Genomic DNA, 16,868 nt, shown 5'->3' on the forward strand with positions numbered 1-16,868 from the left:
ACGGCGTGTCGTTGGCTGGAGGAGTTGCCACTGTACAGTCAACGAACAATTTTCCGGACACCCAATTTTTGTGAAATGCACGATAATGCGGACGGCATCGTGTCACCGCCACGTGCCTCACAGAGTCAATGTATAACAATGTCTCTAACTTCAGACGCAAGAACCTTTCGCTGTCCAATTTTCCGTACTTTTCGCCACAACCGCAGGTCCGATACGGCATTGATCAAATCCAACACCGCCGTTTTGATTATCTCGCCGCCTCGAACAAGCGCTCTCGCACGCCGATCCGCTGGCAGCCGTAGCCACCGCCGCATCGACAACGCTAGGCTTAGATGCTTCGACGTTCGCTATTAAGGATCTTGCCGTTCGGTGCCGTGTTTCTCATTGAAACAATTCGCCACTGTCAGTAATGCCACCGACTCCACCTCTGTAATCCTCGCGATTGCTTTCGAAGCGTAGAAAGCATGGCGCGTTGTATAAGGCCGGTTCCCGAAAGGCAGCGTCGCCTCAGCACAGTATTGTTACGCGGTGAAGCATGCGTAAAGTATTGCGGTGAAGTTGAACAAGCGTGGGAAGGGGCAATTCGCACGGGACACAGCACGTATTCCATAATTATACACGCGTGCACCCGCCGTCTCCTGTCACAGTAAGAGCAGCGATATGCCTAATAAGTGCATTGGCAGGCCTTCAGAGCTTTTTTGGACGTGTGTTTGAGTATTTGAGCCCTCAAGGGTACTAGTAAAAGACGCATTCATATTTTCGAACTGCGCGAGTTGATGTTTCGGACGATTTCGTCGCCCCTAGGAAGTACGAAAAATCGGACGTTGACCGAACAGCTGACCAAGAGGATGCTTGAAATGGGCCGTGGGGCAAACGCGCGGCGGAACGAGAACAAGAACAGAAATGACCGTCCCATTGAGGAATGATCGGGAAAGGAACTGTGCCGCCTCTTCTTTGAAGGAGCTTCAGCTCAAAAAGCAAAGTGTTGGCTGACGCAAAGATGCAGGTGACCCCCGTCGAAACTAAAATAAATTCTTGAAAGCAGCGAAACACAAAAGGGAGGCACTGTGCGTGGGCTAAGAGCACGTGAGAACAGTTAAAGTTGACCTTCCAAGTACTGACAAAATCTCACTTGGGAGAAAGTTCGGGCCTAATACCAATGACCTTGCTATTACTTGTTAGAAACAGCTCATTTTCGAAAATATTTTCTTCTGTGTGCATCTCTTTTTAATCGTATTTGAAAATGTGCGACTCGATTTACAATTGACTTTATCATTTTCCTTTTTTGAAGATATTATAAATGATGTGCATTTTCCTATTCCCTACCTTCAGTTTTCTATTTTGAATAAAATAAACGCTACTCCTTACTAGTTAAACAGGATAAAGCTTTTTTTTAAATTTTTTGAAATGCTTACTTGAGAGTGACAGCGTCGAGTGACGTGGTGTCAGCCTGTCTTGACATAAAATAAAGTTTTGTGTCGCTCAGGGAAAACCTGGAAAACTCAGGGAACTTGAAAATGTCAAGTTGGTAGACACCATGATTAGAAATGATCTTGCACGTATGGATGCTGCGAAAAATTCCAGCCAGATGAACAACTTATGCTTGTTACGGGGCCTCTAGCGGGAAATTGTGCGCTCACGGTCGCAGCCCTGCGGAGTGGAGGTGTTTTCTTGGCGTGGTCAATTTTTTTCGCCCTCTGCAGCGATTCTCTGGAACATCAGATTTTCCCGGGCCAACCAGGAAGTGTTCTTTGTGCAAGCATCATATAGCTGTTGTCGACCGTCACGGCGTCACGGAAATTTTGTTTCTACGGGTTGTGCAAAAACGAATTGCCGTAGTCGAAGGCGAGAATGCGTATGCAAATAAAAGGACAGATATAAATGGCAGTATTTGGCTACGTCTATTTGCTATTTTTTGTTTGGCTACATTTCGGCTAGAAATTCTCTAGCTTTGGGCTACACTACCTCGTCGGACCTGGAAACACTGGCGATCCGTCCAGAGAGCACAAACGAAGGCCATCCAAGGGAGATCGTGTGTCAGCCATCTCGCGTCGCCACGAAAGCACAACAGTGGTTCCTCATTCGTTGGTTATAACAACAAACCCTCCACGGTAAGTGAATTCTAACTTAGGTGCGCATTTTGCGTGTATGACATGCTATCGCCAGGAAGTCGTCGCGGCGCTTAGCCGACGCGATTGACAACGGACTAGGCAAGCGCGGTGTGTCTCTCGATGTCAATCGAAAAAGCCAGTAGTCGCGATATCTGCATGTGATTTTATCACTTGCCGGTATCCGCAAGAGCTTTGAAAATCGCAAACGCTGCCAGAACCATGGTATGTTCAATAAGACGTGAGGCGAGAGGACGCTTAAAATGGTTTGTTCACTAGCCCGTGATTCCGAGCCTATGCGGAGCGTGCTTAGCGTGCGTTTTGTGTGTTTGAATTTATTCAGTTTGACAGTCTGCTGTGTACGAAACGCTGCTTAAATAAGGAGTCACATAACACAAAGCGTCATTTTGCTGGCGGCATGCTTTCGTTATATAAAAGCCCCGCGCTTGACGGTGTAGCGCCCATGGGTAATCTGCGACCACTGAAGTTACGTGCAGCGCCAGTGCTAGTTAGAAACGTTGCCGCAGGCATTCCGCAGGTTGCCGCAGGCATTCAGCTGCATGCTGCAAGAAGCCAGTTGGGCGCGTTATGTTGAACTTACTTAAAACGCATGAGGAATTCGTTTCATGCTGAATGAAGCATAAACCTCATATAAGCGATCTTGCGCGCGACAGCTACAAGCGATGCGACAGAGATGGTTCTCGCGTTCGCTCGTCGCCTACAAGTCGTACTCCGTGCGAGCGACGATTTTAAGCGACACCTCCCCGGTGTTGCCGGTATGAGGGCTGCATATACGCGTCAAAACTAGCCTGACGCATGCTTTAGTAATTTAAGTTGATGTATTTCACAGTAAAAAACTAACATAAAATATTTCTGAACGCTTTGCCATAGGTTCTTATCTTTGCACGTATAAAAATTCAATCGTTTGCTCGTTCCGCGCGACAGTCGGTATTAGTTGAGTGATGTACATCCAGTTCCGGCTTCGCGCTGTTGGCTAGTCGCTGATAGCACCTCCGGGCGATGAGCGACGAATTCCAGATTTCCAGAACCAAGCGATCTGTCCAAGTGTAGGCCCGTTTTGTCGCTCGAAGCTGTCGCTTGTCGCCGTCGCACACTAAATTGCTCTTATGGGGCTTGGCCCTAAGACTGAACTATTTTGCTCATGTATTGAAATTGTTTGATTATATGTCTGATTTTATGTCTCCTGTTGCGGTTTTCGAGCACGGTGGAGATCCGAAAGGGTGCATATGTCTACGAACTCCGTGAATTGCAAAGCGGCGAGTTATGCATCGCCATCAAATATAACGGCTGCTGTTTGGAATTACAATTGGAGGGGCGTTTTGCATACGCTAACTGCTTTGGACATATCTGTGCATTTCCTAATATGAGTTGGCTCTTCCGAGTTATGTTACATTAAAAGCTAAGTCACCTTTTCACTGGAGGTTAGAAGCGTAATGTGGGCATTTTGCTACTGCATGGCAGATCAAAATGTGTTTATCGCGTTAATATGTTTAGTGGAGAAATAATGTATAAAAATAAAACGTTTCCTAAATTACGTGTTACCAGCCATCTGTTGAACAAATATCAAATAGTTGGTCTAATAAACTAATAACTGCTGTCTAACTGCAACTTTTACATGCCTTTAAGAATGTAAAATGCTACATTTCAAACTGCAGCAGTAGTCGAGTCTGCAAAAAATGAACTTCATTGCGCACCTCATAAATGAAATAAGTTCATGGCTTTCAGTAAGCCTAGATTCAGGCTGCAGTGAACGGTTTCTTGTTAGTATTGAAATGTGGGTAAACTTGCCATAACAAGCCTTGTTGCTCATTCTTGTAGGCACATCCAGTCACATCCACTGAACTGGAGGACCATATTTTCGTCCCTACTAAGCATCATGTTTGCAGATATGATCCTCAAATTACGGCTTGAGCAGTGGCAGAACTAGAGATGGTGCGGGGGGCAAACTGGGCACGTGCTTAAAATCTGTCACAAGTGGTGTTTGCAACACACAAGACTAATGACAGACTTATGATATTTGACAATCTCCAATATTCAATTTATTAGTAGGAGTATTGTAGAATTGATGCTGAACGAGGATGAACTGTCGGTTATTTCTTTTTTCTTTAAATATCAAAATTGAAATTATTTTAGCCGTTGACTTTTGCAGTCATTTAGATGTTTCGCATGTATTTCCATAGGAAGACTAAGAGCTAAGACTTTCTTTTAGTGCCGTGACCTTATTTTTGACTGTTTGATGTTGTTTTGCATATGTCATCGTGTTGACTTTTGCGCACGATATTTTTCAGGCACCCACTTTATATAAAGCAAGAAGGGAGCTGCAAGGACACAAGGATGTCAAAGAGCCAGCCCAGCGCGACTACACGTAGTGCAGAGGAGCGCGCGCCAAGGAATCAAAATACATTGCCATGCATTTTGGCCAAGAAAACTATTTATATTGGGTGTACCATTTGAATAAATGTCAACAAAGCTATCAAAATACAGCATGTCACGCCAAGATGAAAATTCTCACCTGCTCTGGGCAGTCATCTTAACATGGCATATTTATGTAATGTCTCTGATGGGAAAGTTAAAATTAAGTATGCATTTTGGAGACAAACACATAGGAGCAAGTGTCATTGAAAAGTTAGAAATGTGTCTTTAAAAAAGGTGATTAGTTTTGTGAAAAGTGACTGCCTTTTTTCCTGCCTCTCAACATATATATCCATGCGATAAAAAATAGTGATACAATGAAATTGCATATTTGTTTAGTGACATGATACATACTCGCAATGAGCACGGTGCCTGTGTTCCCTATAAAAAGCAACAGCTCATGCTTGGTTAGGTGTTTACATAATTGAACAGCACTTAAACGCAAACATGCTAATACAAACCAGTCATTCTGTATTTTATATGCTGAAATGAAGCAGACAGATTTTGATGTCTTCCCTTTTATCTATTTTTACACCTAATTTTAGAAGTATGGCCTCCTCTTAGGTTCGAGAAAGGGGAAGCATTGGGGGCAGAGTATCCCATGTTTAAGAAGTCATTATCGTTAACGTGTATGCTCATGAAACCAGTTCATTAGAACCGCTCGTGCATCCCGAAGCGAAAGCAAGGAGCAATTAAGGCTTTTAACTGCGTACACCGTGGTGCGCACCTTACATCTTAGAAGCCACAGAGTCACTTGCAACTGAAGATAACTCTAAAAATGAAAAATTGTGGTTTCTCCTTCTGTGAAATATTCCTATGATAGCTTCTGGCAGGTATTTGATATTTTGATGAGGCTGACTCATTCTACTTGCCAACCAAGTATACTAGTGGAGGCAGAGGTCTGTTCAATGCAGGAAACTGAGAGCACCTGTGTGGAACACTTGTTCATCAATTGGCACATGTGAACATATATTGTTCAACAAGTAAAAGCCCCTTAGTTTGATGGCTAAATTAAATTAAAGCATTTTTGCACATGGTAACTTTCTGGAATTCAGATAGAGTGTACAGTGAGGCGATGTATTAATCATCCCAGACACATAACACTTGTTTTGAGACGAAGATAAGGTTCTGTGAAGTGCGATAATTTTTCTTACTATAGCGCATCTTAACCAGTTGAGTAGGAAATAAGCTTTGGTTTCAGGTAGTTGGCTCATTGTGCAAGTACGTGCATAGCCGCATGCAAAATTAACTTGCATGGAAGGGATATGTGAAACAGGATGGTGCCTTCCCAATTTATGATTTGCTTCTTTGTTTGTCTTTTTCGTGCACTTCCCGGCCTGTACATATGCTTATGTCGCCTTTGATGCATCACATTCACCACATCCGATTTCTCGTTCGCATCTGAAGTCATGCTATACTTAGTTAGATTGCATTTTCAAATAGTCACAATAATTGATCACCTAATTACGCAAGCTGCTCCTCAGAAGTATAGCATTCTTACCGTAATGTGAATTAAAAGCTACTTTATATGGCAAGAAATTTGTTGCGGAAGATTTTATTGTCAATGCTCCTTGCAGTTTTATACTGATTTGCTACACACAAGATAATATTGTAAATTTAATTTAATTTATTTTTCAGAAAATGTAACGGATCAATCCCAACAGCAATGGAGACTACTTTCGTGAGGAGGCCAACCGAATAGGAATTGTGATACACCTCTGTACCGTTTTGAGACCGGGCCGGATATTGCTGCACGCCCAAGAGAAGGCACATGAATAACTTTATGTGAAGTATAAGCAAAGCTAGCTGGACCTGCGGCCTCACATGAGAATATACAACACATTTCTAAATGCACTGTACTCTCAGTCAGGAACATCCATACGCTGCACAGGACGTTATCAAACGAGCTGCTGTCTTAGAATATGGCACACTAAAACGTTTCTTCCACAATTTATCTACATTACCAGCCCCATGCTTAGCAGCTTATCTGTTAACCTCTGCCATATAAGTGTATGTGTTTTGTGCCAGAATTGCGTTTGCTGGACCAGTAATGTGGCACATATTTCTCTTCGATCATAGTGTCAATACTTTGTCAGTGTACACACGTTTGTTGTATGCTTAACTTTCCATTGTGTACTTTAGTTTTGAGAAGGTGTAGCGAATTGAAAAATACCGGATATTTCTACACTTTTATATTGATGAAACTTTAGAGAATGTACTTATGTTTTATTACAACATGTGTTGTAAAGTTCATGGGCATCATTGTAATCTGATTTTATGTGTTTGTCAGTATGTTTCTCAAACTATTAGTTAGTTTATCTTGTGACTGATCAATAAAGATTTTGACCTCTTAAGAAAAAAAATGTATCATTTGAGTGATTCAGTGACTACAGATTACATTCACCAAGCATAAGTGCAGAAGCTGCTGATGAAGGAATCAAATAATCCCCACATGTAAGTATTGCGAATTCCTTCTAGCGTGACCATGGCTCTACATCCTGCTTTCACACTATTGGAAAGATTACTAGCACTCTGTTCTGAAGGAGTACAAACACACTGTTTGGGGGAGTAGAAACACTCGGCTTGGAGGAGTAGAAGTACTCGGTCTGAGGGAGTACTATTACCCTTGTGGGGAGAGTATTCGCATACTGCGGAAGAGTACAAGCACTCCCTTGCGGCGGAGTAATAAAACTCTGTCAGGAAGAGTTATTCTCTTCTCAAAGGGGGTCGATCTACTCTCGAAAAAAGAGTGAAATATGGGACAAGCAGATACTCCCGCGAAGAGAGTGCCCGGAACTCTCTGTTTTTAGAGTGTAAGTGATTTTTTTCTGCATTTCCGCGCTATAGTTGGTCCTTTTGTCTCAAGTATTATATAGTTCACGCAAGCGCTGTTGACTTCCTTACAAATGTTTACATCCACTTCATTCTCAGTAAAATTGCAATAAATTCTGCAGCGGTTTACCGTAGTAAATTCATGGTTAAACGATCGTCATCATAATACCATCCTGACAATGGCGAAGTCAAGGATGCAAAATGTTTGACGCAATAAATAAATTGCAACCGGTTTCTAATTGATACTCCCCCTTAAGAAAGATCAAGTTTCGTATGGCTGCACCGCTCACCATTTTCTTGTATACCATATGGGAGATAGTAAATTTGTAAATCTGCCAAAAAGATCCAAACCTTTCGCATGTACTGAACGTTTACACGATTCGAGTGCTTTAAGCAGAGCATATAAATGCAAAACGATGTGCTCTACTGAACCTTTGCCTAAGACAGCAAGGTATTCAGCAGCAGCAGTTCAGACGAGACAACAGTAACGCCTTGTTTTAATGTTGTTCTGGGCGAAATAAATGGTCTAGCATGTACGCACGGGGATGCACGAAATATATGCTTTTGACATTGCACGAGTCGAAAACTGTTGATGGGAACGCAATGGAGACGCAAGGAATGCATAGGCTGAGGCTCGTTGATGCAGGGCCGGAGCAATCGGAGATATGTGAGAGCGTAACTCGTTGTGAAGTTTACTTACTGCTCTAATGGCGAAGATCAATGTACTAATGGAAAGTGTATACTGATATGTATTTACTATTAGATTGGGGCCAATAACCGAAACAAATCTGGGAGGTCTTTTAAATATGTTGTTATAGTGTGTTTTAAGCATACAGCGTTACTGCTAATTACTGTGAATTCGTGAATATCGACAACAGTTAATCAAGCAAGGCTGCCAAAGGTTTAAAGTAACTACTGCAAACTATCCCGTCATAAGGTGTCCCACAAAAAATCGCATTAGAGATATGTGATTCCCGATCATCGACGTTTGCAAATTACAACAGAGTGATCCGATTAAATTCACGAAAAAGTCAAATCCTTGAATGTTCCGAAACGCTGACAAGACTCTTAATGACTACACTGAAAAGTTGTTAAAAGACAGACTCGCCAAAATATGGCAACATTATTTATGGAATAAATACCCTGACACGTTACCTACCTCGTGCAGACAACGAAAAAAAGACAATAATTTTGCATTCCAAAATAGCTACACAAAACAAGTGCGAAAGTACTCTTGAAAGTTCTACCAAATCTCTAACTTTTTTTTTGTAACAGTTTTGGGCAGTTTTCTTGCATAGTGAACTAAAAACAATGTTTATTTTTTTCTGAATGCTTACGTTTATTTGTACGAAACGTCATGCTTCTCTCATGAATTACTCAGTCCCAGAAAATATAACAATGAACTTTTAAGCTAAAGAACTGATGGGTTTTATCGCTGTCCGTTCGAACACTAAATTATTGCTGCGACGAACAAGACACAATATTAGCGGCGAAAATTCGGAGTGGCGCCCTCTCGCGAGTGACGTCATGGCCAGTACGCCGCTTGCTGCGACTCGCTCGGCTGCCGCTCGCGCTTGTTCCCTTCGTGTATGCCTGGGGTATGGGTGGCTCGAGCCGTACTTATTGAAGGGCATGTCGGCTTCTTTCTGCTGCCATGCCTAAACCAGTTTCTTCTTCAAAAGTGAGTGGAGAAAATTTACGGCTTATATATCGCAAGCTATGTAGCGTTGAAGGGGTCTACTAGTTTTACAATGCATATATGCGCCGTGTCTGTCCATAAATTTTGCGTAAAAAGGATGTCTGCAAATTAACACCCGAAATTGTCTATGATGCTTCGCTAAACACTTAACACTCCCTCAGTATTTAGCTATGAGACACACTGCATTTTACATGGAAGAAAAATCTTGGTAAATGACATCAACATGTTATCCGTGTGAGAAAGACACTGCCCGGCGAAGCTGCCTTCATGATTCTTATTACTCTGGTGAGTCGTTCTAGTCAAGTATGGCCATTTATTAATGCGCAAAAAAAGAGTTAGGCTAGTATTAATGCACGCCTATCTCTTTCTTTTATTATTAAGTGGCCATACTTGACTATTTCTTATGAAAAATGTTGCTGCTACTTTCACAAACTCTCTCTGAAGCAGGCCTCCAAGAGAGATAAAACAAGGATAGGAAAGGCAGTGAGGTCAACAAGAACAGCATCCGGTTCGCTAGCCTACACTGGGGGTGGGGGAAAGGGGAATAGTAAGAGGAAGAAAGGGAAAGAGTAAGCACTGAGTACGTGTAGGAGCGACACCATACACAAGGAGGCCTCCAAAAAACTATCGCTCATGGGAGCTAACACGACGGCGCGTCATGTAGTGTATTTAGGTAGTTAATTCACAAATACCATAGTAGCAATCACTTGAGAGAAACGTTTCGTGGTTAAGATCGAAAGCCAATCAATTGCAAGCGATGAAATGTTGCACGGTGGCTCTCACTAGCCTTTATCGACAGTACGGCACACCCCTCACGCAACGGTAGCACCCGACTGTCGGTGTGGCGAGGCACCCATTGTTCGCGAAACCCATCAGTTCACTACTACTTCGACTTGAAACAATAAGGCATTTTTTCACAGTGCCAATCGGAACACCTAAAGTATTCTCCAAGTACTACAGCGCAGCTTAGATTGCCTAGAAAAGAAAAATTCAAGCACCTTCTGCCTCACCACGTCTCGGTCCAGGGTTGTTTAATTATACAAACGGAGAACTACTCGCTTCGTCGGTACATAAAAGAGAACCTCGCAAGCCTTCATAAAGGAAACACCACAAGCCTTGCATATTTCACTTGATTTTTGACCCTCCACCGGGGAATTATGATATTTTCAATATGTCCCATACCACGCATGATTGACGCTTCGACGTCTTTCTGGCTGCAACCAAACGGTCCAAAAGGCATATTTCACTAAATAATTTGGGCCCGGCAGCCTGCGTCAGTTCGCCAAACAGATTCGCCACGCATATTCCTCAAGTAAGAAGCACCAGTAAATTTCTCAACTGATCGAGTTGAACGTGTAGCATGGTAAAGGGAATATATATTGGTACATTCCTTTTCGTATTCTGCAAATAGCTGTAAGCCTTCATTAGCTTTACTTCAAATTACCGCAACTTAAAATAAACACGTGACGAACAGCCTAATTTTGAGAAGCAGATAAAAAAGCAAGTGGTGCTTGTAGAATCTAAACTGCAGTGTTAGTTAAGTCCTCGTGTTACTGCGGAGCGTTTCTCTGAAGAAATGCAAAAATTCGTTATTATTCAATGAAGCACTCGTCGTGAGCAAACTTGTTTTAGCGGATTAAAATCAAAGTAACTGTTGTAGAAGTCATATATAGCCAGCGTTTGTGACATACTTGTGGCACCGCAGCAGGTACGTTATCAATTACTGGATTCTTATGTACTACGTTTTTGCGGTTGCGGATCAGCGCATGAAAAACCCCCAATGGGCTGTTCTGCGCTCCTTCGGCTGGCACTGTAGCGTTGCCTTTGAGAGCTGCATTGTCGTCTAAGAAATAAGCTCTTTACCTAAAGTTTCGCGAATGAAGACGTCGTAAGAATACATTTGAGACGACCGCCACAGGTATACAAGCAGCCAGAACGACGGGGAACCAACGAAAACACCGCAGAACGCACCCGGACACCGCCCGAACTATAGTCACTGTCCCCGAACTGTAGCAGACGACAGGCGCAAGTCCGTGCCCAGACGTCACGCGAGCGGCGCTCGCAGCGCCCCTGTAGTTCGTTCTCGGGACTAATGCTTGCATACCTTATCTACGGAATAAGATATGCCTGAACGTTGTCAGGTTAAAATTGGGTGCGAGCATCACGTATTGCGTACGTATTTCAGCACGCAGAAGCTCAATACAGTTATACGCACTGTGTAGTCCTCTTAACAGAAAGGTTGCTTTTCGCGATGTGTAGCTCGCCGCCTTCATATCGCACGCCTAGTAAATCGCTCTACTCATTGTTAAGGGATGCAATAGTGTCATTTTTCTCTCTTATAGTAGAAAAATTACAAGCACGCCTTCCCGCCAGAAAAGAAAAAGAAGAGAAGAAGTCATTAGAGGCAAAGAAATGCTCTTTTTTAACGATCAAAGACGCAATAAAGCATGGCAACGACGAGGCACAAAAGCGAGCACATGCGCACGCTTAGCCGCGTGCTTTCTTTCGCTCTTCATCGCCGTGAAATGGATCCATATCAACTTGCCCGAACTTTCCTTCCATCTAAATGAAATGCCATTTCGCGGCGTGACCGGAGGCCACACTCCGCAACGGGTCTCCAGTTCAATTCAACCTCCTCCCCCACCCCTTCCCCCTCGCCTTTCTTCGCAAAAAAAGATACTAAATAAAATAAATAAACGATACAGGAACCAGCTTTTTCGTAATGCCGGGCGATATAATGGACTGTTCTGGCCGCGGGAAACATCATCCGCGCTGCTAGTGAGCGGTTTTACATGGTGTAGAAAAATGAACAGCTTCGACAATTCGTTAAAACAAAGTTGGCTGAGTTTCGTTATCAGAAAAATATTAGCGGTTAGGCCCTACGGTGTCTGTTTTGCAGTACGAGATTAGCTGGAATGGAAATGCTCTGTCACGAGTGTATTCCCGCTTAAGTAGAGTACTTGATTTCATTCTTCCTCCGACTCAATAAAATTTCTGCTGTTATCCAGAGCTTGTCTTGTGGTTGTGTTTACTATTCGTCGAAGAAAATATGTTGTAATGCGTTCGAATTAGGAGCATCAAACTGCAAGGAAGGTGTGTGAGTGTGAAGTGTGGTAAGACGTTCATTTACAGGACACCGAGTTTAAAAATAACCTACTGCCACGTATATCTTGACAGAACCAAAATAATGTTGTTTGACCTGACTAGGAGATACTCTGATTATTCTTTAATTCTACCTAATTACATACCAAGTTGTAATCAATTATTCAACTTCTCAAATATTATAATTGGATGAAAAGCGGCAATGAGAAAATTGTAGAGCAACTTCCTAAAAGTGGACAGAGAATGGCAGCTTTGAGGACCATTTCCCTATAAACCTCAGTTTTATTTATGCCACGTGTAATGCTGGTGTCAGAGCAACACTTGAGCGGGCCCAACTTTGGCATTCGCTGATGTGCCTTCATTCATTAATGACGGTGTCACGTTTTGTCAACAAATCCACTCTTCTTACCAGACACGTAATTCTCTCATTTTCCTCGCTTTCGCCTATCAAACGGAAGGAATTACCGAATAAAGTACATGCCCGTAAATCCTGATAGTGGACAAGGTGATGCTTATGAACACAATTCTGTGAGCAGCACGCACAGGCAGACCTAGAAGGCGGTCGTCTATAATACGATTTGACTGCACGTTGGTAGGCACTGCAAGATGCTGGTTTAAGCAATAAGTTCTCTCGTCCCAGTTGTTAGATTTGCAGTGCTGCAACATATTTGCCAATGTCCAGGCGTAACTGCATATAAGGGCGCCACGTGATCGTCCGTGGAAGTAACGTGGGACGTTACGTTGCTAACGCCCGGCGCGTATTCTAAAGAAAGCCACGACAGAAGAGTAATCTTTTTTTACCCGCCGCGGTGGCTTAGCGGCTATGCTGTTGCGCCGCTATAAGCACGAGGTCACGGAATCAAACCCCGGCCGCGGCGGCCGCATTTCGATAGGGGCGAAATGCGAAAAGGCCCGTGTCCCGTGCATTGGGGGCACGTTAACGTTTTCGCGGTGGTCAAAATTAATTCAGAGTCCTCCACCACGGCGTGCCTCATAGTCAAATTGTAGGCTTGGCAAGTAAAACCACAGATATCAATTCAATTTGTCTGGCCAGTTGGTGTGTGACATGGTATTATATGTAGGGCAATACCAGCAAACCAGAAGAAAACTGCAATGAAAATAAAAGCACGAGAGAGATACAGACCAAAGAGCGGCACCCATCCTATTTATTACGCTGTGTTTTCCTGATAGTTTCCTCTGGTTTCCTTCCTGTTTGATGCATTCGTCGATGTTACAATGAAAGCCGTTGTCTCCTGATGAAGGTTTATGTAATATCAGTAGCGAAGTACATTGCGTAAATAGTAAAAGAATGAAAATCAGCAAACAAATAATGCCCGACGATATATATTTATATGCTGGACAGGGCTGCGCAAAGATAATTTGAAGTAGTATCATGATACGGTACAAGATTTCGCGCACGCTGTGACGCACTCGCGTACGTCAACACACCTCCAGTTTTTTGTTAGACAGCTTAAAATTGGGGGGGGGGGGGGGGGGGGGGGGGAATTCCCCTACGAAGGAATGTACAACCAATGGTGGGATGGAACCACTGTCGTGCGGCTGGCCACCCCAATACTCTAATCATTAGGCCGACAATGGCAGGCATGCTGCACTCGTGCCAAAATCGCTATATCGAATTTCTGGCCACATGCCTCATGTACAGTTTCTCGCATTCTTCCCTCTTGACAGTTATCACTTTCTGACGCTGTGTGAGAAGGAACAACACGTTTCCAATAAAATAAATGAATCAATAAATAAATAGAAATACGTAAAAATATAACCAAATAAATAAATAAATAAATAAATAAATAAATAAATGGCCGTTTTATTTTCATCACACTTGCGCTATGAATACGTTCCTGGAACGGCAAGAAACAAACACGGAACAAGAACGTGACATTGTAACTATGGTAAATATACCTAGTAGCGAAGCTTCCAAGAGGGCCATACGTTCAAAAATGACCGTTACTTGGCCATTCATGGAGATTAGCGCCATGTATGTGACGAGGGAATACTTCCGCCGGAACCAAAAATAGTGTGACGTTAAAGTTAAAGGTTGTCGTTAAAAAACATAAGCGATGTGATCTTATTTTTAAAGGCGTGAAATTTGGTTTCGTGGCCTACCATTGGAGCTGTATTTGGAAATTTGACTCGGTGGGTGTTTTTAGCTTTTAACACTAAGAATAATGCAGCAAAACGTGAATGCTGCGGGTGTCAAAATCGCACCAACGAGCAAAATATAGTTCCTCTGCAGGCGAAAAATAAAATCTTTGGGTGTTGTAGGCAGGTCGCATCGTCAGACTCCTAGCCCGTCCTCCAGGGCATTCGCACGAAGGCAGCTAAAGTAGGCTATCTGGTGGTCGCAACTCACTCCGTTTGGGTGAACACGTACAACAACGATGAAACATGGCGCGCAAACGCTGCGCCACCAGAACTCAGACACGCGTATACAAGCAAAACAACACAACGTGTAAGGGGGGGCGTATAGCAGAAGGTGGGCTTTACGAGCGCGCCTTTATGCATACTTCAACAGCGGGCGCTGAAAAGGGGTATTTATTCTTAATGCTGAAGTAAAAGAGAGTTGTCTTATAATTCCTCGCCACACGTACGTAACTGTGACCAGGACTTTTATTTTCGATGAATGATATCAAACTATTTCTTGCATTAATTTAAAAAAAGAAGCGGTTTTTCTTCGCATGTTTCTTACTTCCTCCCATAGTCGTGCTTCAATCGCAGCTCCCATAACTCCCCTTGCTGATATAGGCGACGATTGCTTTTGGACCGCTTTCCGCCCGAAGCTTCGCAGTCCAGTTGGATCGGCCTTGCTATAACGATCAAGCATAGCTCTCACTAAAACACCTAGAGAGAAATCTGGGACCATCGTGTATGGCAGTTTCCTAAGGGGCGCTGTGCTGTCATGGGAATGACGGTATATGAGTCTGCGGGGGTTGTGTTGGCAGGCATTGTAAAAGGATTCGTCTTTTACTTTGGCCAATCATTTGCCCAAAGTAATTGAGATCAATTTTTGGCTGGAGTTCCTATAAACCAGTGAAGTAGTATGTCAACAAGAGTTTTTTTTTCACAACAGCTTAAGTTTCTGGCACACGGTAGAATGAGTAAATGTGACTTGGCCGTATCGTACCTGGGGCAAGCTGAGCAAGGCCGCTGAAGTCCACGCGGCCGCCACCATGCGGGTGGCAGTACGGCGGGCGCTGGGACGCCGCATGGGGAAACGCATGGCGGCGAAGCGGTCGAAGGCAATCACCACCAGTATGAAAGTGGACAGATACAGGGCGAACATCTGGAGAAACTTGACGAGCTTACAGAGCGCGTCACCGGCCACCCACTGCACGGTCCACGTCCAGGCGGCTTCTGCCAACACGCAGAAGAACGTCACCAGAAGATCGGCCACGGACAGGTGGGCGAGTAGCATGTACAGAGAAGAACGCCGACGCCGGTGCGTCCATATCGATGCCAGCGTCGCCGCGTTGCCAGCCAGAGACAGGGCGCCTATCACGGCGAGCACCACCACTCGCACGAGCGACGAGGGCTTGAAGACGGGCGCCGTGGGCAGCTCGCACAGCTCCCCGCACGGGGTCGGCGGCTGAGCACCGGCCCTACTGGTCGCGTTCAAGTCCTCGAAGCTCATTCTTTTTGCGTAAGCTGGAACAGTCGCGCTGACATCCGGCACAGCCAACAAAATGCACGTCAGCGATATCACTTCTGGACCGAACGAGGTGCGAGAGCGTTTCCTCCTTCCCTCGTGCGGCGGCATGCCTCTACTACGCTCGGGCTCGACTCCCACGAGCAAGCCGATAGCGCGGAGCGGTGTGAAACGGGAGATGCAGCTGCAACGCACGCGCCTTTGTTTTCCGAGAAAATGAAGGTCACGTAACACCGCTTTGATGGAATCGCGGTTGGCACGTTGGTGACGGCCGTCGCCGCATGGCATAGGAGGTCGTCGCACAAATAAGTGAGAGCGCACGGAGACAGAGATAAATACTGAAACAAAAAACTTGAACGACGCTCCCGAAGAGGCAAAGAGAGGTGCGTGTCAGGCAACGACACCGCGTGCCAGAGATCCAGCGGGTGCCTACGGCGCGCCACGCCGGGCGAAGCGCGCGCACAGCGAGACGCCGCCGGGACGGGCCGAGCACGCGCCGCAGCTAACGGCGGTTGTGCGGAGACTCCGCCGACGGTGCTTCACCGATCGCGCTCCTCCTCGCCCTCGTGCAAGCCCTTCTCCTCCGCGCAGCTCCAATGGCTCGCGAAGGAGCTACGCTTCGCAGTTCGCCGTCCAAACAACGCTAGCGCTGTCGGTCGCGTGGAGATGACAATCTGCTGCCGCGGCCGACAACGTTCAGTTCACGCAGGAAAGCGCCAATCAAGCAATGCTACTCGACACCCTATTGCCCTTACTCGGGCACATGCAATGAATGATTGACGAAGATCTGTTAATGTATTCAGATTCTTTTTTGGTCGTTATAGCATTTCACGTACCTGTAAAGTCAAACGGCAGCTTGCGGAGCACGTAAGGGAACGTTTGGCGGATGTCCCTCGGAAATATCGTGCGCTTGCAGCAGGTGCGTAGAATGGTGCAAAACATGTAGTGATAAAGCAAGGGTCTATGCGTTGTAGTCCGTATTGGCAAGGAGCCAGCTACAAACGGATGTGCTCTTGTCTGAGCGCCTGGT

The 16,868-nt window shown here is 44.7% G+C and overlaps 1 protein-coding gene across 1 annotated transcript in view; it reads right to left on the bottom strand.

Moving 5' to 3' along the window:
- LOC126524340 (uncharacterized) overlaps positions 1-16,331 on the bottom strand; it is a 193,988-nt gene extending 177,657 nt beyond the window's left edge. The window contains exon 1 of the mRNA XM_050172670.3: positions 15,317-16,331. Within this exon, the coding sequence (XP_050028627.2) occupies positions 15,317-16,126 (810 nt within the window). The 5' untranslated portion in view covers positions 16,127-16,331. The remainder of the gene's footprint in view (positions 1-15,316) is intronic.
- Between the last annotated feature and the right edge of the window lie 537 nt (positions 16,332-16,868).

The sequence above is a fragment of the Dermacentor andersoni genome, chromosome 3, assembly GCF_023375885.2.
Source record: "Dermacentor andersoni chromosome 3, qqDerAnde1_hic_scaffold, whole genome shotgun sequence".
In the NCBI taxonomy this organism is placed as follows: domain Eukaryota; kingdom Metazoa; phylum Arthropoda; class Arachnida; order Ixodida; family Ixodidae; genus Dermacentor; species Dermacentor andersoni.